The 25,273-nt window shown below is 44.5% G+C and overlaps 1 protein-coding gene across 1 annotated transcript in view; it reads left to right on the top strand.

Moving 5' to 3' along the window:
- The first annotated feature begins 9,882 nt into the window (after positions 1–9,882).
- TMEM272 (transmembrane protein 272) overlaps positions 9,883–25,273 on the top strand; it is a 30,801-nt gene continuing 15,410 nt past the window's right edge. Inside the window, 3 exon segments of the mRNA XM_088793103.1 lie at positions 9,883–11,044; positions 15,004–15,261; positions 17,971–18,052. Coding sequence (XP_088649229.1) covers positions 17,994–18,052 — 59 coding nt within the window. The 5' untranslated portion in view covers positions 9,883–11,044; positions 15,004–15,261; positions 17,971–17,993.

Genomic DNA, 25,273 nt, shown 5'->3' with positions numbered 1-25,273 from the left:
AGCTGGTGTGTGCGTGTGCGTGTGCGTGTGTGTGTGTACATGCATGCACGTGTGGTGAAGAGATGGTGGCTACACTGTGGGCAGCTGGTGGCATCACCAACCATCCAGCCACACAAGCCAAAACCTGGGGCTCCTCCTTGATACCTTCCTCTCTATCACCAACTTAAACAGTCATCAAGCCCTCCCAGTTCAGATCCTTAACCGCACCCCCTGCTCCAGCTCCTTGACCACGGCCAGTTCAGGCCAGGATGCCTGTAGCAGCCTGACTGGTCTCTCCGGTGCTGATCTTGCCCTCGCATCCATTCTACTCTGCAGCCCCAAGCGCGTTTGTGAACGCGCTCCCATTACACCACACCTGCTCACAAACCTTCGAAGACCCCATAGCCCAAATAGCAAATCCAAAGGCCTTAGTAGGCCCTCAGCAACTGACTTCCACTTGTCTCTCTCTTTTCCTACCCAGTCTCCCTCCACTCAACTCCAGATCTAAGATTCAGTATTAAAGAGCTACCTTCAGTTCTCTGGACATGACCTGCAGTTTCCTGCCTCCACACCAGGGTACGTTCTGTGTCCTCTGTGGAGATTACCTTCTCCACCCGTTATGGGCTTGAGTTCCTGCTCATCCTTCCCTCTGAAAGCTACTTGGGCCCTCCAGACAAAGCTCATCACACCTCCTTGATGCTACCTACATATCTCCACACTCTCCCTTTGTTCACTTGTCAGGCTTGATTGATACTAGGTGTGGGCAAGACTTTTGCCATTCCTGTAACCGGGCATCTACTAATATAAAGGAAGTAATTGGTACAAGTGTTGGTTGAATTGAACTGAATTTTATTGAATTTTGGGTTTGTCTGCTGTATTGTGGTTATTTGTCTTATTCCTACTATTTGCATAACTGTTAGTAGTACCTTCAGGTGGGAGAAGGTGCTTCATTCCTCAAGTCCCCACATTTCTTTCTTTCTGCTATGAGAACACAGAGCAGGCCCTCAACAAGGGTTTATTGAATTGGAGTAGGTAATTCTATGAGCAAAGCCTCAAGGTCAACTCGAGTTGCAAGCTAGCTGTTGATAACAATCAGCTTTCCAATTATAATATCAGTAGTAACAATTACTATCTCCTCATTTATTCAGCCCTTTTGCGTTGGGCACTTTACCTACATTACCTGTTTAATCCTTTCAACCACAGTGTGAGATAAATAGTACCTTGGTTAACCCCCTTTTATAACTGGGAAAACTGAGGCTTAAATAAGTTTAAAACCTGTTCAAATAATTAAGCAGATGGGTGAAGACTGCTGAAACGTCACGTTTAGAAGTGCGTCACGTGGGCAAGCAATACTGCTTGTAAACGCCATCAGGCATCAGGCTGATATGTTCACTAGGAAGGTGTGTGTGTGTGTGTGTGTGTGTGTGTGTGTGTGTGTGTGTGTGCACGCACATGTGCGTGTGCATTTGCATCAAGCATTAAATTGATACAATATCAATACTGCATTGATAACAATATTTAGCAACTCGATCACTAATTTTAAATGCAACTCTCTCTCATACAACCCTACTGCTGAAGGAAAATATACCCACATTAAAAAGCAAATTTAAGAACATTGAAAGTTATTGCAAAAAAAAAAAAAAGTTATTGCTAAAGAAAATAACCATATATTTTCAACAAACAAAAGATTTACAAAAGTCCCTGTACATGTGTGAGAACTGTCTGTCCCAGTTTGCAAAGGAAGCATTTATGCAGGCTTCTGGGTTTCTTCTGAAGTGTTTTCTGGACATACACCAACCCCGAAAGTAGCTGCCTTTGAATTACATCACAGCTTTATTTCCTCCTCTGTGAGCAATGTTTGCCCCACCTAGAGAACTCACTGAAACCGTTTAGTAAATTCCTTTTTCCTTTTTTTGCCATAGACACTGACTATCACCCAATGCTACATTTCCCACTGTCCAGTTTATCCTAAGTTGTTATTTTCAGGCTCTCTTTATGGCCTCACACCGTGGGCAGCTTTAGCACCGGTTGTTGTCATTAGCAGGCTTGCCTCTCAGGGCCGCTCTCCACAAAGAGCTGCCCTCATGATCAGCAGAGAACCACAGAGCTGAGTGCAGAAGTCAACAGGGGGCAGCTGGCGAGTCCACAGAGTCACTGGGGAATGGAAAAAGCTACAAATTGTAGGTCATTGAGCACTAACGGCTCACCATAAACGATATCCCCCCTGAATCTAATTCCCCACTTGAGCAGCAGTGGAAGAAATCTGTTCATGGTACCTGTTGAATAAATGTATTATAGAAATAAGTGTATTATACTTCAAGTATTCAGGGATTCCCCCTTGTTCTCAGAGGGTCTGACTTCCTACGTGTAGAGAAGACAGAGGCTCACGCGCTGAAACTTCCTCAGCTTCTAGTTCACCCCTGTGGCAGCCATATGTATCCATTTTTAGTGCCCTCCTCTGGGCTCCTAGGCCAGGCCGGGACCTCCCCGCATCTCCTCACAACTGCTTGGTGACTCTGTTTCATCAGCGAGCCCTCACTCATGGGACCTTCCACACCTCTCTCTCTCTCTCTCTCTCTCTCTCCTCATTCTGGCCTCTAAGCACACAAACACAGTCTTTTCTTAAAAACAATCAACCAACCAACCACCAACCAACCGCGAACAGAATCCTCTAACACCCTCTCCCTATTTGCTAGCCCTCTCCTCCTTGAATAGTCTTCTCAAAGAGCAATTGACAATCACTACCACCATTCTGTATTGTATTTGCACCCTCATCCTGCAGCAATCTGTCTTTTGCCTCCTTACTCCACTGAAACTGTACCTGTTGAGATCGCCAGCGACCTGCTAGCTGTTTGGTTTTTATCCTGACTGACCTTTTGGCAGCATTTGACACGAATCCTTTTTGAAGCTCCTCCCCACTTTTCTGCTACAACCCCAGGCCGTGCCGTTTCTCCTCCTACCTCCCCGACTGGTCTCTCTCAGTCTCTCTGTGGACTCCTTTTCCCATTGGGTTATACTTTGTCCATACAAAGCAGTACCTACCTCATAGGGCTCTTGTGAGGAGGACATTGGGGTACAGTGCCTGGCACATAGCAAGAGCCCAGTCAGTAGGAAATAAGAATTATTCTAATTACTACTTTGGGTTATTTCAAATCTTCTTAAGTTAGCACGCCAGGACAATTGTGATCTGCTCCTACAAACCAGTCTAGCCTATATCACAGACACCTCCCCTGACGCCTGTACTCTGGCCGTTTGGAATTCCTCAGCATGCAAGGTTTTCTCACTTCCACTGATGCCGTTCTCCCTGGATAGCTTGGCCTAAACACTCTTCACTCACCTGGCTGCCAAGACCCCCATAAGGAGTACCGCCTCTAGGCAGCCTCTCCTGACCCCCCCCCCCCACGTTTAGGCTGAGCACATGCTCCTCCTGCCCCACTAGGGACATTTGGTTTCCCATCTCTATGCCCAGAATATAGCACAATGTCTGGTACACAATAGATGTTCAGTGAATGTCAAATGAACACAATGGCAGTCTCCTGGGTTAGAAGGTCAGAGAGAAATTGTCTCCAAGTCTTTCCTCATTACCACTTAAATTATCTTTGAGAAAGAGATACAAATAAGTACAGTGTCAAACAGATTGTTATGTATTTAGATATAAAGTACAACATAAAATTGTAAATGTATATGTATATATACCTAAAATCATGAATCAAAGACATATCTCCAATATTATACTTCAAGACTAGAAACGTAGTTTTAAGGGAAATGTATATAACTCTAGGCTTGGAACCAGTGCTATTCAATCTAAAGCCAACAGTTAGTTACTGCTTAGCTGTTTGCCAACTGGGCAAGTCCTGTAGCCCTCAGAGGGTGGGCGGTCATTGTTGTGTCAGATACCCAGGGAGGCCATTTTCACAGACTCCCCTAACACCGCTCTCAGTCCTGACTCAAAGGGTGGAGAGGACCAAGATGGGGCCCCAAGTAAGGGAGTCTAAGTTGTGGAGAGAGAACCTGAAAGGCCTAAAAGTTTTCTCCATCATCCATCTTTGACTTCACTTATAGGGTGGCACTGTTGACAACTGGCAAATGATTGTTACATCACATTCTACCTGGATTGTGCCCAGGAGAGGCTTTCGGGAAATCATGTTTCAGTGGGGGGTTTGTATGGGATGAATTATTTCAAAATTCTGAGGCTCTGCATAATGTTATCTTCTTTCAGAGGTATTTATTTTTGCTTCTGGTAGGCAGAGAAGTTAATTACTTTAATCCAACCAGGAAATGAGGTGATTCTAAACTGGGCTTCACTCCCTGTGAGATATGCTTCTGTTAGCAATAATGTAAGGAAATACACCCCCTTATACAGTGCTGGGAGGAATGCAAAATGTTACAACCCCGATAGAGGGGAATTTTTCAGTGTCTAACAAAATTATAGATGCATTTACCTTTTCACTTAGCAATTCCGTTTCTAGATGTCCATCCCACAGGGAAACCTATGCCCGTGCAAAATGATACTTGTAAAGGTTATTCAATTCATTGGAGGATTGCTTGTCATTACAAAAGATTTGAAATAACCCGATTTCCAGAACAGGGGGACAACTTGACTAAACTATGGCATGGCCACACAACAGAGTACTATGAAGCTGTAAAAAAAGTATAACAAAGGCTATTATGCGCTGATATGGAGAGATCTCTTCATGTTTGAAGTAGAAAAAACAACATGGTACAGAATGCTGCTAAATATTGTGTATGGGAGAAAATAAAAACATATACCTATGCATTTGCTTATATTTACACAGAGAAATATTTGAAGACAACAGCCAAACTAATAAAAATAGTTAATTATGAAGGAAACAATGGGGGTGGGGCAGGGGTAGAAGCAAGACTTCTCTGTGAATATCTTTCCAGAAGGCTTTGATCTTTGAATAATGTAAATGCATGATGCATGCTAAAACAAATTCTTAAAATGGGAAACAAATGCATGAACCTCACTAAGCATCAAATAGCACCACGTCCACACAGAGGAAGGATTTATTTCAAGGGCCTTTCAGGCACAATGCATTAACTTTACCTCCTTAGTGTGATGTGATCTAAGGAGCAAAAGAACTACAAAGAAATTTGAAACTTCAACTTGGTAGTTTTATCTTTTTTAGTAGGACTGGTATTGTTATTTTGAAACTTTTCTTTCTATTGTATGACAAAGCATTCAAGTAATTGTTTTAATAACATTAGGAATCAAGATGTTCAGTGTAAAAGCGATAAAATTCTAAAATCAAATAAGTTAACATAAAATGCTATAGTATTTAATTTAAAATAAAAATATCAAAGTGAACATGTGACTTTAAAAATATGCGTGGTATACCTCTGCTTACTGAAATGGAATAATAGCAACAATATCCCAGATACAATGAATATTTGTATACCTTGTAGACAGATCTTCATCTCTCATACCATTTCCCACTGAGAAGAACTAAGGATCCACTGATAAACGACTGCTTCTAGGTGCAGGGAAAGGAAGGTACAAAGTGAACCTGGGACATGTTTTTCCAGAAATCAAGGAAGCTTTCTTGTCATGTCAAAAGGACACAGGAGCTAATTTGAGTAAGCTCCCACGGACGTGAGAATTTTAGCATCAAAGGACTATTGTGTGTGGTTAATTGAAATATATTCAATCTCTAGCAATCCATGAGTCCATAATGATACTAAAAATAAAAAAGAACATAAAATATTCATTTGTCACCACTTAAAGTAAAATTAAAGTAAGTCAACTTCTCTGAAAATTAAAGGAATATTTGAAAACTAAAGGAAAATTGAAAGACTGAATAATGTATCCTCCTTTCATTTAGAAACTGTAGACCATACTACCAAACAGCCCCAGTCAACGTGGGAAAGCTTTGCAGAACAACCCTAGCAGATATAAACCACTCTCACATTTCTAATTAAATGATGGATTTGACAAGATTACCCATTGGTTGTAAACCCACTAAATGAATCATTGCATTGTCCCAAATAATACCACATAGATTTTATGTCTAAGTGAAATACATTATTTTATGATGGAGGGACCAGGATATCATCTTTATCTAGAGGTCAATTGAACATCCTGAAGTATGGGTCAACCAGATATCATGTGCCTCTTGATGTAATGCAGTGTGACTGTCTTACACATGTAAGGTTCTCTGGAAGCAAAACCTGAGATACCTTGGGGGAGAGCTCTTGGAAGAAGGAGAAGGAAGAAGCAGGAAAGGGCAGGGGGAAAGCTGGAGACGAGCCACAGCCTAATCCAATGGGTAGCTGGGAAGCATGAACAGATCCACCGAGACTTTCCCACCTTGAAGTCCGTGTCAGTGCCTGCAGGCTTCTGCCTGGATGTTCCGTGCCACCATTTCCATGGCCACAACCATGTGATGTTGGTAAAAGGGCACCATCTGAGGTCCTAGAATGTCACCTCCATGAAAGTGGCTGTTATGGGATGAGTTCTGTCTTCCCAAATTTCACATGTTGAAGTCTTAACCCGTAGTACCTCAAAATGTGACCATATTTAGGGATGGGGTCCTTAAAGAGGTAATGAAGTTAAAATGAGGTCATTAGGGTGAGCCTTACCCTGATGTGAATGATGTCCTTATAAGAAGAGTAAATTTGGACACAAAAATGTACAGAGGAAAGATCATGGGAAGACATAGGTAGGAGAAGATGACTATCTACAAGCCAAGGAGGGAAGGCTCAGAAGAAACCAATATTGCCAACACCTTAACCTCGCCATCCTGCATCAAGAGGCAGAGTCTGTCTCCTCTCCTCCCCTCGAACATGGGTGGACCTTTGGATCACTTCAGCCAACAGAGCACAGAGAAAGCGACTGCTGAGCAGTAGTGTGCTGGAGCCCTTGCTACTGGCTAGCCGGTGGGAGTGCACCTCTTTTCCTAACTCCACGCCCACTGAATCACGCCAGTAGCCTGAGAACAGCCACAGTGGGTTTACTTGTTTCACAGAAGCCAGAAAATGCTACAATCAGGATTCCAGGTGAGGAGACAGGACCAGTCGCCAGGGCTGGAGCCAAAGCCACGAAGAAGGCAACTGTTTCTGATGAGAGGCTGGGGTTCTACAAAAAGGCTAACAGATGGGAGGTGGGGAGAAGGGGGAAAAGAACCCCTAGTAGGCGGTGCTGTGCATGTTTCCAACGCTGACACACGTCTCTGGGGACATCGAGGCCCTCCTGGACTCAACAACCAGGAATAGGGAAGACAGGTACCGTTCCTTTCCGTCAATCCCGTTCTAAGGTGCCAACTAGACCTGAGTAAAAGTGTTGAGACTGGAAACCTTACCGGGAGGACAGAACCAATCTGCAGGGCCATGTCCTCACATCGTCCCCTGGTCTCCTGGGGCCACAGAAACTGGGGCTCAAGGGCACCTTGGACAACTGTCCAATTCCATAGGGCCTTTGGAATCTTAGGAGTTTAATATCTCTTTTTTTTCTTAGACCCAGAATTTTTTTTTTTTTAAAGATTTTATTGGGGAAGGGAAACAGGACTTTATTGGGGAACAGTGTGTACTTCCAGGACTGTTTTCCAAGTCAAGTTGTTGTCCTTTCAGTCTTAGTTGTGGAGGGCGCAGCTCAGCTCCAGGTCCAGTTGCCATTGCTAGTTGCAGGGGGCACAGCCCACCATCCCTTGCGGGAGTCGAAACAGGCCACCTTGTGGTTGAGAGGACGCGCTCCAACCAACTGAGCCATCCAGGAGCTCAGTGGCAGCTCAGCTCAAGGTGCCTGTTCAATCTTAGTTGCAGGGGGCACAGCCCACCATTCCTCGTGGGACTCAAGGAATTGAACTGGCAACCTTGTGGTTGAGAGCCCACTGGCCCATGTGGGAATCGAACCGGCAGCCTTCGGAGTTAGGAGCATGGAGCTCTAACTGCCTGAGCCACCGGGCCGGCCCCTAAACCCAGAATTTTATTTATAAAGTTGCAGTAAAATGTACATAACATAAAATTTACGACCTTAACCATTTTTAAGTGTACAGTTCAGTAGTGTTAAGTATATTGACATTATTGTACAATTATCACCATTATCTATCTCCGGAACTCTTTTCATCTTGCAAACCTGAAATTGTGCCCATTAAGCAAAAACTCCTCATTCCTTCCTCCTCCCAGCCACTGGCAACCACCATTCTACTTTCTGTCTCTATGAATTTGATTCCACATAAGAGGAATCATACAGTATTTGTCCTTTGTGACTGGCTTATTTCACTTAGCATAATGTCCTCAAGGTTCATCCAGGTTGTAGCATGTGTCAGGAGTGGACTGTCTTTTTATTTTTCTTCTTCTGATGATGAACTAGTTCATGACTCAGACAGCCCACTTCTCTTTTTCTTAAATTGTCTTAGGGAAAATTATAATGCTGAGAAAAGTCAAAAAGAAAATGAAAGCTTCTAGTGAAAATGCTTTATGACTCAAGTGGAAGTTGAAGTGAAGGACCTTGAAGGTTTTCTCCCAAATTAGGAAGCCGTCAGGATTAATAGATGGTGACTATAGAAAATGAGACTCACATAGAAGCCTGACCTCAGAATGGAAAGCTCTCCAAGTAAAGCATACGAAGAAAGAATGGTTACACAGAACTAATTTATTTGAGAATAACACACAATAAAAGACAACCTTCTGTACAATCTGGAGGAGGAGAGTGGGAATGAACACTCGTGAACAGGGGAGTCAGTGACTGCCTCCTTAAATGGTGCACAAGTTGGTCTTTGGCCAACTTTAATACCTCCCTTCATTTCTATGCCTTCCATCAAGGAGTCAGGCACACCTTCATTAACTCACGGACTTTTCTGTGATTAAACTCAGGCATATACTCATGAACTCATTGCTCTTTTGAATTAAAATTCCTTATTGGATACACTGAATAATATGAAATAATCCTTTTACTCACAGTGTCTTGCTTGGAGTAAGCACTACTAGTCCAATGAATGATTGAACTCATTTCACCAGCAGGACCTCAGTATGTAAGTCACCTCAAGACTTACATATAACAAACATGCGTAATAAATTTTGTATCCTGAATTCAACTTTAACTCAATTCTACTAACATTTCCTCCAATGTGCCCTTTATTCTTATGACAATAAGTGTAGCAGTCAAGAGCATAGGCTCTGGATCCCATTGCCTGACTTTAAATTCATTACACATTTAGTAGCTATGTGGCCTTGGGTAGTTATTTAATTTCTCTGTACCTCACTCTACTAATCTGTGAAATGGGGATGTTAATAACACCTACCTTGCTTTGGGCATCATTTCCAACAGTGGGTTTCCACTCACGATTTCTAGGGACCATAGTTGCTTCCACTCTCTGTTGTTAATCTCTGAATTCCCACCAGCTCTCCCTACCACATCTTCTGTTTGACTTTTCAGCTCTTCCATAACTTTTGAAACTAACTCCTCATATTAAATCCCCTGTTTTCTTAAGTCATAAAGCTCTTCTTATTATTACTATCATTTAGCCTTCAACTCTCAGAATCACTTTCCGAAGACTCCTGCTTTTTCCAAATCTCCCCCTATTTCTGTACATATTATCCGGTTTGAGAGAAAAGATTCTCTGACCCTTTGCTGTGTCTACAGTGGCACCTGGAAAAGCTATTGAGAGACCAGCTGGTATTCCTTCCCTCGCTGACCTCCTAGGAGGACAGCCCTATATCCTAAAATTTAGTCTGTTTTGACCCCTGGGCTGAAACATGCTCTAAAAGGGTTAACGTCTTTCTTTGGTCAGCACCAAGCTCTGCCCTCCCTGCTCATAATCACCCCATTTCAACTTGCTCAGGGGGAGGTGTGGCTAAATGTCTCAAAAAAGACTCAAGTCATCTCACACAATCCTTTCCTCCTACAGGTCCCCCATTTCCTCCATGGTGTGGTGTGGAGTGGTCAGCTTGGATTCAGGGCTGGCAGTGCCAGGACAAGGTGATACAAGAGATGCACCTGGGGCACAAGATTTAAGGAGAAGTCACCCTCAGAGCTGTGCAAGTGCAGGGTCAGCCTTAAAAAGGAGCGTTTCCTTACACTTTGTACCGTAGGTAACTCTTTGCCCCACCCTAGTAGACTGGCCTTTTCTATTAGAACAACAACATAAAACCTAGCATGTCAGGGTTGGAGGATGCCTTTAATGTCACATGACTCCACTGCTTCTCAAAGTGTGGCCCACGGAAACTTAGCAGGGTCTAAAATGCAGATTCCAAGTCCAGACCTACAGATTTGGAGTCTTTGGGAGGTGAGGCAGGAATCTGCATTTTAATAAAGAGCCTCAGGCACGTCTCATAAAATAACAATTGAGAACTTCTGCTACTTGATGCTGCTTGTCACAGGTCACACAGCCTCTCCACTTAGCCTGCTCCATCCAGGACAGTGACTATTAGAGAGCTGACTATGCCGAGCCCAATTTTGCCTCCCTGTAACTTCTGTCTTGGATCTAGCGTCGGGGATGACACAGAATAGCGTTCATCTCTTTCTACATGGCAATTCTCAAGCACCTAAGGCGCCTCTCGTGTCCTAAGCCCACCCTGAGGACCTTCACCCTCTTTATAAATAGTTCCCGTCTGCTGGACTGTTCCCCACGGTCCACTGGCGTGTAGGGAGAGCGAGAAGTGAGAAGAGGCTCGCGGGACAGGCCTGCTCTGCCAACTAAAGCAAAGGCACCGAAACGACAGATTTCTAGCATTAATTTATAACTCCATTAAATTAGGACCTCAGCACGAAATTATAACACCCTTTTCCAAAGCTTCCCGGGATTGCTCTGCTGCCCCCTTCCGGCCCTGGGAAGTACTCCAGGATGTTAAAACTGGCGGTGGGGGTCTGTACCCACACGTGGGATTGGGAAAGGCAGATAACCGCCCCTTCGAGGAAAAAGCCAGGGGCTGCTGTCATTGCTGCACGAGAGAAACCCCAAGCGAAAAACAGAAGGAAAGCCCGCGACTAGGAGCGGGACCCGCAAGTGAAGAGAAAACCCTTCAGACCAGACGCAGACCTGGAGCACCGGGACCCAGGGTGGCTGAGTCCTGCTCCGCTACTGGATCGCTTTTATCCGCTCGAAAGGTGAGTCCGGAAAACCCGCGCAGCCTTTCAAGTTGGAGAAAATCCTAGCAGATGGTTTCTTGGAATCATTCATAGGAAGATGACAATGTGCTGATTTCTGCTTCCTGGAAAGAAAGTGACTGCATTGTGGAAGTGCTTTTCTTAATTGTGTGGAGGGAAAGAAAACCTGAACCTCCACTGAGTGTAAGGAAAATGGCTTTGCTCATGGAGAGAATACTTGTAAAGGAACAGTGGTGAAAGCAAGTTGTGCCAGACGGTTAGAAACAACTTGCTAAGTACAGGATCGTGAATGGGGATCACCTATTGGGTCCCTGAGCAGGTGGCTTTCACTCAGTCATTTCAAAGGTGTGGTAGAGCAAAGAAAGGACATTTTCCATTTCATAGGAACCGAACAATGAAGGATGATACACAGGGAAGTGGTGGGATCACTCCGGCACACAGTAGGTATGCAGTAACCTCCGCTGAATGCATGCATGAGGGAATAGTTAGGAGGGAACGGAGCATAGCATACATAAAGAGCCACAGATAATAAAGGATTTGTGTCCTGAGCACCTGGAACGTTTGTTGGAAACATGCTGTGATTCTGGTAAACATTTGCCTTTGGAGGAACAGATATGGAGGTGGTTAATGTTTAACATTTAATATTATACAAAACTAAGCAATGAGTTGAGGGTCCCCTTCACATCCAATTTAGGAATTAAGCCTAATGTCCCAAGTCCATCACTAAAAACACAATTTCTAAGTCAAAGATGTGTTCTTGGTTCAGGTTGGAGCTTTGGGGTGAAACTAAGTAATGCTAAATACTGACCCAGTGCTAAATGTTAAGAAAAACTTAGGACACCTACATATAAGATACAGGCTTACTGCTGAATTATGACACAGTCAGAGGTTTAAAATAAAGTATTATTTTATAAATGTGAACATTAAAACTGGGAATGTTAGACAGATATAAAAGGGTTTCTGAAACTCAGAATTATTGACATTTTGGACCAGATAATTCTTTGTTGTGAGGGCTGCTCTGGTCCAGGCAGGAAGTTTAGCAGCATCCCTAGTCTCCATCCGATAGATGCTAGCCACCCCTGCCAGCACCACCCCAGTCATGACAAACATAAATGTCTCCAGATATTGCCAAAGGTCTCCTCCTGGGAGGCAAAATTGCCGCTGGTTGAGGACAACAGAGAGACACCAAATGGACTGAAAATTGAAAGTATGTAGAATTTCACTTGGCAATTATTATCAATTAATTCCCTCCTTCCCTTTATTATCACTAAAATTGAGAAGAGGAAGCAACAGGGGCTATTATCACTACTCTTATTGATGCAGAAGCAAATGTGAGACAAACAATCCTTTCACTGTCTTACACAAGGATGAATTTCTAAGTCACTGTTTATTCATACTGGAGAGAAGGTGTTGCCTAGCCCACTACCCCAATTTCTTCCTGTTTTAGATTTCTAGCAAATAAGTAAAGTTTTCACCAAGCCGGGAACGTTTTCATTTTCTTAGTACTTAGAAAGTTTAGAAATTGGCTAAAATGGTCATTACCACCATAATCAGCATGGATGCACTCTATTGAGCATATTCTGTATTTGAAAGACCCACCATCTTTTAAAGAGATGCCATTTGAAAGGGCTAGGGGAGCATGCATTTGAGTTTTGTGAGTTTTTCACATTCCCACATTAACAGTGAATAGACCTTTCATAGCATATTGAATCTGTAGATTCACACAGTGAGCTCTGTGAATGAAAAAGCAGACTCACTACTATTTTCTTAAATTGCAGCTTGTTTTTGTGGGCTTGGCACTCAAAAGATATTTGTTTTTGCTTTGAATTGAAATAAGTCCATATCATAAAAAGTAATTCACAACGGGGGCTAGATGACAAAAATACAAGCAATGAAAGAATGTGCAATATCACTGGTAATCAAAAATGTAAATTAAAATAATAACAATCCCACGTTTGCCTATTAAAGTAATAAAAATGCTTTAGTCTTTCTAATACCCAGTGTGAGCTAACATATAGTGAAACTGGCACTTTCAGATATCACTAGTGGAACTGTAAATGGATACAACTCTTTTAGGAATTAATTTTATCTCAAAAGCCAAAAAAATTGCACACTTTTAAATTCAACAATCCCAAATCTAATGATTTATTCTAAGGGAATTATCTAATACATGAAAAAAAGCCATTTTCATGGAAAGATGTCTCTTACGATTAGTCAAAATAGTGAAAATTTGTATGTAAATGTCCAGCAACAACATATTGTTAGGTATAGTGCGATAGTTAGGTATTCTGCTCTGTGGAATGTGATAGAGCTGTTAAAAAGATGGTTATGAAGACCGCACAGTAACAGAAAAATTCTGCTGTCAAAGTGTCAAGTGTTAATTGAATGTGCTGATGAATACAACCATCTGACGGGGGTGTGTGTGTGTGTGTGTGTGTGTGTGTGTGTGTACATGTACATATAACACATACTTGCACGAAAAGCTCCAAAATACTAACAGTTGTTGGGCTAGGAGTTCTGTAGTTGTTTATAATGACAAATAGTTTTCTTTTTCTCTATGATCTAATTTTTCTGTTAGTTTACTTTCATAACTTTAAAGAAAATACTCCAAAAGAGGAGAAGAATATTTCCCTACTGTCATCACATCTTTTCTCCCCTTTTCGTTTCTCCTCTCAGGTGATCTAATCTTGCATATATCTGTCCCTACAAGTTACTTTTTATCTTTGAAATGTGGAGAAACAGTTTAACGACTTTTCCTTTCAAATATTAATACTTCTACGCTTATAATGTTTTAAATTATAAAAGTAAAACCTACTCATAAGCGTAGAGTGGTATTAGGGCATAAAGTAGCAATGAAAATACTTCCCACCCCTGCCTCCAACACCTACCCTGACCGCACCCCTATGGCCCTATTTCCTTGTACAACTCTCTTAGGTTAACAGTAATAACAACGGTTTGGTGTGTGTACTGCTGATCTCTTCCTGTGCATTTACACAGACATGTTTTACGTGAGTGAGATCATATTATACATATCACGCTTCCCACTCTGACTGTGATAGGTTGTGCCAAATTGCCCTCCAAAGAAGTGGCTTCCTTTGATATTCCCACCAAGAGTATATCCTTAGCTATGGTTCCCTACCCCCTCACTAAAATCTTAAACTGCTTAATCTTTACGTGAAAAAAATGATATCTCATGGTTATTTTAATTAACATTTCATTCCTAATCAGTGAAATTGAACCCAATTTACAGTGTTGGCCAGCGTTTGGGACCCTGTCTTCTCTGTCTGGCTGGGTGCCAAAGCTCAATTCCAGTGTCACAGCCACCTGTCTCTTAGGGAACATTCTTTAAGACATGACAGAATTAGGAGCACATAATTCTGTTTTAGTTCTCATCCATCTTGCCAGTTTATGGAAATAAAGGGCTTAAAGGAATAAGAATTACCTCATTTATATAATGGATCGAACACCCGTACCTTGTATTGATTTATTCTGTTGGATGCCACCTTATTGGGTCTGGCATTATTACCAATAAGGAAGTCATTGATTTTTTTTAAATTGATGTTTCTTCCATTATTTGCAGCTAGTGGCTAAAGAGATCAGTGAATTCAGGATATTCAAGTAATTAAAAAATCTCTGTGTATCCCTCACTACTTTTTGTAGTGGGACATCCATCATTCTTTAAAGTTCACAAGATACTAAAGCATGTGCCTCTTACCCCAGGTAGTGGCCCAAGGTACAAATGTTTGTGTTGTTATGATGTGACACAGACAAATATAGGTGGTCTCCACAAATGTGCTGTGGGTTTAACAACTGGAATATCTTTGGGTCGTAGGTAGGATCGGACCAATTCAACATGTTATTTCAAAGGAAATTTATAAACCTGTGGCCACTGCACCACACAAGTCTGAACAGTCTGCCCTTATTTCTCCTCCCTCTGTTATTTCCCTTCTATAATGTAGGAGGAAATATGGACCCTGCCAGATGTGATGTCCACGGCAACCCCTGAGAAGAAAATTCCACCCCATCCACGGACCTAGGGCCTGTGTTATTGAAGTGCACAAGTTATAAAACTCCAAAAGGCTGTCCAAGAGGGCAGGACATCTGGAGCTGTGACAGGAAAACAGCCATGTCGGGAATGGTGATGTGTCCTGCGATGTGGTCAGGGACAGAGTGAGCCTGGTTTCTCTCCACAACCCCCTTCAGACACCCCAGCAGAGGTGGGTGATGAGATTCGCCCAGAACAAGCCCTCTGTGTCATGAGACTCACCTCTTCTTTACCTCAGAAGGGTGAGGAAAGGAACCCTCCTTCCCCGTTAGGCACCCTGCTGGGCTTTAGATAACTGGGCTTGTCCTCTGGTCCAGGACAGTTGTTTTTCCAGACAGGGTTTTAGTGGCACTCCTGTGAAATCTGCAATGAAATTTGAAATGCCTACAGTAACCAGGTGTCCATGACTTGGAGCCTACTTTTGTGGTGCTTTAACAAAGGGCGTGCACCTGGCAAACCCCATCAGGCCAGAGAACTGGCCTAATTTCACTTTGATCTGTGGAAAGCCAAGTAAAGGATGAGGAAAGAGGCTGTTGTTTATTCAGGGCTGCAATTTTCCTGACTTTCTGTGAGGAAGGATGACGAGTTGACAGTTTTTTTAGGACGTTATGGAAAAAATGGAGCCTCATGAAGAGACATTTGAATAGTTGTTTGTGGAAGCATTCGTTAAATATATATTGAAGGCCTACTATGTGCGAGGGAGACAAAGACACACACATCTTCCACAGCTGCTTCTAGAAGGGCAGCCTCTGGAGACAGGATCAGCAGAGGACTCCCTGGGAATGGCCTCGCACCACGTTCTGTAGGCGAGAACGGAGCGGGATGCCCTCGTGCTCAGCTCTGCTGCTTTGTGGCCTATTGTCTCAATGTGATCAGAGCTACCAAAGTCAATAAAGTCAGTTCTGGTCAACACAACAGGCATCTCAGTTTGGCAGATCTTGAGACATCTGAGTTCCAATCTAGCTGTGTGATGTTGGGCAAATTCTGAACTCTTCTGGCCCTTAGTTTCCTCACCCATAAAATGGGGTAACATTCCTTACCGGGTGAAATAAGATCGTGCACCCACAGGACTGATGGAGAAGGCACATGGCCTCTTGGCAGTCCCTGACTCCCTTTGGGAAGCCTTTCCTTTCTAGGTTTCTCCCCCTGTACTCCTCCACTGTGGTGAGGAGGAGACACTGGGCTTGGAAGTCACAGAGACCAGGTTTCAAATGCCAGAGTCAGAGAGGTCTCATTTCAAATGGCAGTTCTACCACTCACTAGCTGGGTGACTATAAACATATGAACTACCTGAATCTCAGTTCTCTCAGTCAAATGACACATGCCTGCCACCAGGGAACTGGGAGAATGAGGTGAGGTGACATGTGGAAGACCTTGGCAGGGCGCTGGGGTGTTTTGCCTCCGGTTTGAAACTGACCCAATCTCCCATCCCACTGATGCCTCTTTGCCGTAAGGGGATCCTACAAATACCGAGCCAGGTTTTAAGTGTGACATGTTCCGGAAGCAAAGTGAAGGGGAATAAAAGCCCTGTATCTCACTGTAATCCCCGGAGCCCAAAGCCCTGGCTAAATGACCCTGCCTTCCAGTTAGCAGAGGATCAGCAGGGAGAGAAGCTGCCAGAGAAAGAGCTGCCTGCCAGGGAGGCCTCCCGCCCGCAGGCCCATGCTGAGTGATGGCAGCAGAGTAAATCACAATGGACAACAGCATGCTCTCCTTCTTAGTCATCATTTCCACCTCTGTCCCTGCACCACAAATAGCCCCTGTTACTGCCAGTTCTGCCTGCGCTAAGGTCGTTCTACCCAGGATGGCCAGCAGGCAGCACCGCAGAGATGTCATTATCCCTGATCTGCAAACCTCTTCATAGTAGCAATGGTGCCTGTTTCAAAGCGTGCTTGCAAATGGAGCTGCCCGATTCAGGACAGGTTCCTGGAGAGACTTCTCGTCTGAAGTAAGGTATTTGCCCTAGATCCTGTCTGGATCAGCCAGAGTCTGTGGGAGCTGAATTCTGCCAAGCAACAAAACGTTATAAAATTGTAGAACTGCCCCATACTCAGGCATTTGGGGCCAAGGGACAGAGGGACGGCCTCCCCTCCACTGAATGCCTTTACAGGGTTACCTCATTCCCTGGGCAGGAGAATGTGCAGTCCTACTTGACTGGTTGGATTTGTGTTGTGTATGTTAAAATTTATGGGTATTTATTCCAAGGAATAATTTATTACAAGTCCACAGTGAAGCTGGGGTGTGTTTCCAGGCTTCTTGGGTGTCAATCCCATGGCTGCTATGAAAAAGTCCATGGCTATCCTTTTTCAGTCCCTCAGAGATTGGTGTTATAATGGGGAGCAGCTACATGTGTGCAGAAGTGAGATGGGCATGAGCTTTGCCAGCGTACCTGGGTCAAATGTGGGCTCTGCCGCTTGCCAGCTCTGGTTTTAGAGTGAATCTTATCCTCTCTGAGTCTCCGAAGCTCCATCTGTAAAGCAGAGTTAATATTACTTCTCAATAGGATTATTGTGGGGATTAAATATGAGAAGATACGTATAAAGATCTAATACAACACCTGGCATGTAATAGTTGTTCAATAAATGATAGCTATTATTATCTTGTCCTCTAGGCCTTCTGTCTTCCCAGCTGTGCACTAGTGGGTAAGCTTCTTAATCTCTCTGAGCTTGGTTCCCTCATCTGTGAAATGAAAGGTGTTTCTCTCAGCTTGATAATGGCTAGCAAGCCCACACCTGCAGGCAAACCAGCACTGATGCTGGCTCCCAGAATCCCAGGCTGACTGAGGCCACCCTGCAGTTACAGATGACATGCACGGAGGTAGTCAACTGGTGCTGAGTAAGCCCTTCCATAGTCTTTCTAATAAATTATGTTTCATTTCCAGTACTTTGTCATTGAGCAAGAACAATGCCAAGAGGTCTGGAGAAAGCGTGTCATCGGTGCATTTTTTTAAATCGCCAGCAATGGTGAGTCACAGCTCTGAGAAATGCCCTTGTTTTGAAGGATTTGGGGCTCTGGGATCCCATGGTTTGTTAAGTCTCAATGTGAACCTTGTGGATGGTCTGTGCTTGGCTCAGGGTGGCCCCAGGGTAGAGCTGGAGAAGACATGCCTTGCCCTCTGTTGATGCCTTCTACGTCTACTCCTTATTTATTAATCCTTAGCTTTCCATAGGCATAGTATATGTTTTCAATATAATAGGTGTTTGAAAAAATGTCTCTGTGGTGCAGGGACAGAGTGAATGGAGTCACCAGGGTATAACCAATGTGTAATGGCAGTGGAACTGGGAGACATGGTGGGGGGTATGAAATCACTGGACTTGGATTTGGGTTAGTTTCTCTTAACCCACCCCACCCATTCTCTTTGCCAAATTAGGCTTTCCCCCTAACACCACCTGCTGGGGTTCTTTGTGACCACATTGCAAAAGGCCTAATCTGTATCATGATATTTGGAATGTCTCAAAACAAATCTAAGCCTTGGGGCTCCTTGGGATGAAAGCATTTCCCTCATGGTGAGATGTGTGATCTAACTTTTATGAAACGTGAATAAAGGGAGCCTTGTGAGAAGCTTTGAGCAACTTATGTTTGAGCAATAATATCAGGAAACAGCAGTCAGTGGTAAACGTGGGCTAAGGTAGAGGGGTCAGGAGAACAAGGGATGGCGGATGGGTGCCTGGCTACTACAGCATTGACGTGTTGTTACCCTGTACAGTCACCAAATGCCCATCTCCCATTCCTCCCAGGACGTCTCATTCACTGCCTCCCCAGAGCCTCAATAGCTCCTAGCACATAGTAGGAGCACAGTAATTGTTTACTGATGACTAGGTGGGTGAATAAATGAACCACCAGCTCCTAGATACAAGTTTCTCCTTTAGCTGATGTACCCAGCCCCCAACTCATCTTCCGCAGGCACAGCCTAACATTTGACTCCCCAGGACGGCTCTGGGGGCCACTTTCCCCCTGAAGCACACCCACTGTGTGGGGGTCAGAGTGGGGCAGTGGTGCTGGACCTCTGCTGGGAGGCTCTGACGCTCTGGCAGGAAGGAAACACACAGGCTGGTTCACTGCCCTCAGAGATACTTGTTGCTCTAGATCAGGGGTGTCCAAACTTTTTTCAACGTTTTTCACCAAGGGCCATATGCAGTAAAATGCACAAACAGCCGGGCCACTCACTCAAGGTGAAGTACGTATTGCCTCACCTGGTTTATTTAAGTAAACTAAATATATTTTTGGAATTTGCTGCGGGCCAATTAACAATGGATTGCGGGCTGCAGTTGGCCCGCGGGCCGCAGGTTGGACACCCCTGCTCTAGATCATCCTGAAATGAACTCCCTACCCAACCCCACATACACACCCTACCCGTTCATACAGCAGGAGCTCTGATGACAACACCAGGTTGGCGAGAAGGGATGTATTTGGCTCAGGGTTTTCTAGAAAAGGGGATGTTTCCTGGCTACACAGGAAATCCCCTGGTCCAATTGTCACCTCCTTAAGTGCCCTTGAAAGGTGATAGGAAACTGGGATTGGCCCTGCTCTACCTGGTCTCCTCGATCCCTGAGCTGTTATATCTCCTTAGCACCCCTCGTTTTGTGAGCAACTCCAGTCTTCAGCCTGGACTGTGGCAAGGCCTCCGAAGTGCTCTCCCTGCCCCCACCCCGCCCCCTCAGCTCACCCTTCACGTGCAGCCAGGGAGGTCCCTCTCAGTAGTGACTCCCCATTCTCGCAGAAGAGAATATGAGTTTCACATCACTTGAAAGACCCTTTGTGAGCTGACCTCTGTTCATCTCTTGTTATCTCTTCTTTCCCTTCTCACCCTGGGAAATGCAGCCAGACAAAAACATTTTAGCTTCCCTAAAAACTCTGGGCTCTCTTTGTCCCCTGAACCTTCCAAAATGCATTTCTTTGCCCATAGCTCTCTTTCCTCCCACCTGCCGCCTCAGGTAAAGATTCAATCAGGAAAAATCATCAGTGGATGCTAAATCTAAGAGAAAATTTTGCTGACCAGCAGGAAGTTTGCATTGTCTCAGAATCTTCCCACAGCATTCTTATTGATTGAAAGGGAGAAAAAATACGAATTATGCAATGGAAAACCTGGGGAAAACATTGGTTGGGGTTCAAAAGATCAACAAGGGACAGATGGCCATCACCTATGCAGTAATCTGGCCAAGAATGCAGAACCTTAATCTAAACACAAGTGAACACTGAACAAATCCAAAATTTAAAATGTTCTGCTAAAAAAGAGCGGACAACTAAGACTGTTGTCTTAGTCCATTCAGGCTGTTATAGATCAGGTAGCTCATGAACAACAAACATTTATTTCTCTCAGTTCTGGAGGCTGGAAGTCCAAGATCAGGGTGCCAGCATGGTGGGGTTTTGGTGAGATCCCACTTCCAGGTTGCAGACAATTGACTTCTCATTGTAGTGTCACATGGTGGACAGTAGAGAGGAAACCAGCTCTCTCGCGTCTCTCATGAGGGCACTAATCCCATTCACAGAGGCTCCACCCTCGTGACCTCGTCTAATCCTAATTTCCTCCCGAAGGCCCCACCTCCTAATATTACCACACTGGGGACAGGGTTTCAACATGAATTTAGGGAGGACACAAACATTCCATCCATAACAACTGTATTCTTAGAACATGTCAACATCACATAAAAGAAAGAAAGGCTATAGAAATGTTCCAGATTCAAGGAAGCTAAGGAGATATAACAATAAATTGCAATACCTGACCCTAGATTAGATCCCAGGACTTCCTTAGGTCAACAAAATTGAAATATGGATGGTAGATTAAAGTATTGTGTCAATGTAAATTTAAGAGGTTGCCAACTGGACTAAAGGTCGTACAAGGGATACCATTATTCTTAGGAAGTACACACTGGGATTATTTCCAACTAAAAAATTTAAAAACTTAGAACGAGAAGCATGCAGACCAAAAAACTGACTGGTAGGCCTCTGAATGTTTGCTCTATTCCTCTCGATTTTTCTGGATGTTTAAGAATTTTCACGATTAACATTCTTTTTAGAATTTAGAAGGAGAAAAATGCCTCCTTAGTCTTATCCCAAATTTCTTAAAATGCATATACACCCCAGTGTTTTACTTTTGAATGCCTTTTCAATTTTCTTCTGTATGGTTTTCTACATTTTCCACATTTTCTGTAAGCTACTACATACTTATGTGTTAGGGTGGTGCAAGAGTAATTGTGGCTTTTGCATTTATTTTTAACCCTTTAAACCACAATTACTTTTGCACCACCCTAATAATTAGAAAAAAAAAGCTATCTTTTAGGAATTGTCTTCAGATACCCCTTTAGGTTGATTTGTGGCTGGTCCCTAGCCATGTGTGAAGTTAGCTAAGTGGGGCCAGGGAAGGGTTTGAGACCTCACAGGAGTAATGTGTCCTCTGTTTGTCCCTTGAAGGAAAAGCACAGTCTCCATCATACCCTCAGACCCCACCAAGCCACCTGGAAGCCCTTTCTGGAGCTCTCCTGGGCCACTGCCTCACACGTTCTTTCCATCAAGTTTACTCCCATATGGTACATTTGCTTCCCTGTGCTCTGACGCTGGCCTGGAGGATCAATTTAATATCTGGGAAGCAATGAGATCTTGGTAAATGCATGTGTGGTGTGTGCAGCTGGCCTCCACCCCTCACAGGTTAACTCAATTAAATGCACAGAGTGCAGGGACCCCAGGTCATTGGCACCTGCCAGGGCCTCCTGGTACGCCCTCTTTAGCTCCACATGGAGACAGAAGCCCATGAAAGGCCCAGCAAAGCCCAGGCGCAGGAGGAACACCAGGAGAGAGGCCTCGCACGCGGTGACTGGACCTAGAGAACCGCGACTGTAGGAGTTTGTAGCCTCCCAGTCAGGTGGAGAGAGGCTTACAAAACTCAACATATTGAATGTAGAACAGCAATTTTATTCCACAGTTCTGGCTATGAGAAATAGCACATTATTTTATATTTTAAATGTATTTAAAACATTTTTAAACCTCTCCCCTTCTAGATAAAATTAATCTGACTTCAAGTTCCTATTAGCAAGAAACTTAAACTTGGGTATATTGTGGTCACACCAAAATTTGCCCTGTGGGAGTTGGAGGGAATCATGTTTACCTCTTTTGGGGGCTGGGGTGGGAACACTCCTGCTCTTTGGGCAAGACTGTCGTGAGATTATACAGACCTTTGGGCAACTTTTAAAAAGCACCCTCCCGGCACATGTAACCTCGAAAACACACAGCTTAGGCGCAAATGGTGCTTATCTTGGAAGAAAAGGGCACCCTTTCTTCCAGGCAAGAGGAATTTCCACCTTCACTCATCTCTTAGCCTCACCCAGCCCACTCCTTCCTGAACAAACCTCAGAGCAGTACACTCTGTCCTTGCTATGGGGCCAGCACCAGTGCCAAGCTTGAGGTGTTGGGGTCTTTATGAGCCTGGGGCCTGGTGCCCCTCCCTAGGTGTTCCTTGTAGCAGTTCCCTCTGGATGCTGCAAGGAAGGGGGCCACCAACCACGGGTCCCATCAAAGAGCTCCATTTCTCATCAGCTTAAGGGATGAGGCCTCTCCCTCCTCCGTTGCTCCTCCTCTTTGTGGCACTTTCTTCCCTGCCTTCTCCTTGGGACAACTCCATGGAGCTGCTCTCAGTGGGCTTCAGAAATGCAAGGTTGCCATCTCTAGAGGGGGCAGAGAAAGAGATTCTAACACCAGGCAGCCCAAGGCTTCCTGCAAATGCACCCTGTGATGTGAACAGCTGTAAGCCTTGAAACTTAGAAAGTCAAGAACATGGGGAATGGATGTGGCTTTAGAAAATCCTGGCACTCTGGACTCCCAGGTTCCTGTAGGCTCATCTGGCACATTAAATGCAGTGAGTTCTGAAATGTACTTTTTCCCTAATCTCCTCTTTCCATCCCTCACATTTCTGTCGATGCCGTCGCCATTCTTGTCACCCAAGCACAGCACTTGAGTCAGTTTTCACTCCTTTCTTTCCTTCATCACCACAGCTAACTGTGCATGAGGCCCTGTCCTGTCCATATCTTGTGACTGCTCTCCAGGCGAAATTACAGATCAGCCTCCTCACCGGTCTCTGCTCCATCACCCCACTGGCTGCATCCTTTCTCCAATGATGTGACTTTGATTATGTTTCTTCCCAGCTCCAAATCCTACAACTCCTTTTACCTTCCTAAGAAAATCCAAATGCCCTGATGCAGAATAGAAATGCCCTCTAGTCTCAATATCTCCTTCCAATCTTATCTCCCATGTATCTACTAAGGATGACCTAGGCTCAGTAAATGTGGTGATTTGCCACTCTCCAAAATCACCCTGAGCTTTTCTTCATGGATCTTTTATTTCCTCTAGGATTTTCCCTTTAACTGAAAATCCATCTCCTCACAACTCAGCTATAAAAATCTTACCTATCCATCAACACCCAGTGCCAACATCACCTCCTCCTGGAAGCCTTCTGTGATTTCCCTGGAACTCTTTCCTCCTCAGGGCGTCCTTAGTCTTCATGCACCTTTGGTGGTCCCTTTCACACACTGATTGTATTGCCCCTCTTAGCTCCCTCATGAGGGTCGGTGTGGGCAAGGCTCATCATGCCACTTTTGCATCTCCCTGAACCTTTGTCAAATACAAGAGTGAAGGGATGACTATCTGTAACGAAATTCATTCCTGTTCAAAGCTAAACAAACACCACCTGTGCAAATTGCTATTGACCGGTACCTCTGGGGGTTAGTGGGTGGCTATGAAACAGGGCAGGTGAGAGGGTGATGCTTGGTGCTGATACAGGGATGGAGAGGAGGGAAGGATGGGCAAGATGAGGCCAAGACAATAACAGGATGTACCAGGAGAGGGCAGAGTGGCATAGGTGGCTGAGGTTTTGGTGCTTTTACAGCTACAGGGAAGAGGAGAGGACAATTTGGAAAGAAGAGTTTAATTTGAGTTTATCCTCCTGCACCCTTTGCCAGTTGCCTCTTAGGTATTTGGTAACTCAGTGGAGCTCCCAAAAGGTGGTGTTGCTGAGAAAAACTACTGGGTCCTGGTCTCGGTTTCCACAATAAACAATTTACTTTTAAGCAAGAGAGCACGGGACACAATTTGTATTCATGGGAAAGGATCTGAAGATCAGAGAGAGCAGACTAAGCTAAAAGCTACCCCCTTTTCCTACCAAGGTTTCCCCTTTTTAAAATGCTTTGAATATTTCTGCCTTCCTATTTTGACAGGTGCCTGTGTGCTAGTATGTCTTTAGCCAGCGATGGTGAGAGCAGCATAGTCCGACCCACCTCAAGAGAAGCAGTGCCCCCAGTGGCTGACCCAGATGCCACCCTGAGGAGCGCTCCCTGCCGGGGGCTCTCTCTTTGCACAATCTTCAGGAAGTCTGGAGTCAGTCATCTGTCGTCTTGGCATAAAGGATGATTTGGCTGTAACCTTTTGATGCTAATGCCCTCCCACCATTGCTCTAATTCTGAACCATTTTATGCTTTGAGATGCTCAGTCGATTTAGTTTGTCCATTCAGCTCTTCAAACAGACTTGATCGGCAGCAACTGTCATTGGATCAGAAACAAGAATGCAGCAGGCTGAGCCACGTGGGGATCAGGGCTTAATGACCTCAAAGGCACGGCAGTATTTATTATGGTGGTTATCGCTGTCAAACCACTGTCCTGGCGTGAGCAAGGTCACCAGGAAACCCAGGCTCAGAGAGCTTTGATGACCCATAGCTGCGGAACCAGGTCTCCCAGGAGGGAGGGGGATGGGGAGAAGTGGGGGTTTCTGATCCCTGTGTGGCTTGAGTGGTCTTTATAGGGCTGAGTGATACAGAAGCCCCAGGGTTATTAACTGCTAATTATTTCCATCCCAGTGAAATCCCCCAGGCCAGCCCAACCCCAGTGCCTCACATTTCTGGAGGAAACAAGGAAGGCCTGGTCGAAGAATCTTCAGCCCTGCTTACAAAAAGATGGTGTGTGGACCACCTACTTCACAATCACCTGGGAGTTGCTTTAAAACATATTGCCAGACTCTATGTAAACGTCCTGATTTCCCAGATCTAGAGTGGCCACTGAGAATCAGAGAATTATGGCTCCGCGATTTAGAGAGTGGGAGTGAGCCCTCTTAGACCTTGATGGAGGTAAGGCAGAGAGACTGGCTCTAATGAGCCTGCAGATAGTCAGGGAATGAGGTCAAGTCCACACTGGGAGTTCTGGTT

This window comes from Rhinolophus sinicus, chromosome 16, assembly GCF_057876585.1.
Source record: "Rhinolophus sinicus isolate RSI-liver-muscle chromosome 16, RSI-T2T, whole genome shotgun sequence".
NCBI lineage: Eukaryota > Metazoa > Chordata > Mammalia > Chiroptera > Rhinolophidae > Rhinolophus > Rhinolophus sinicus.
Note: the sequence above shows the minus strand (reverse complement) of the source record. Positions and strands in the feature narration are given on the sequence as shown.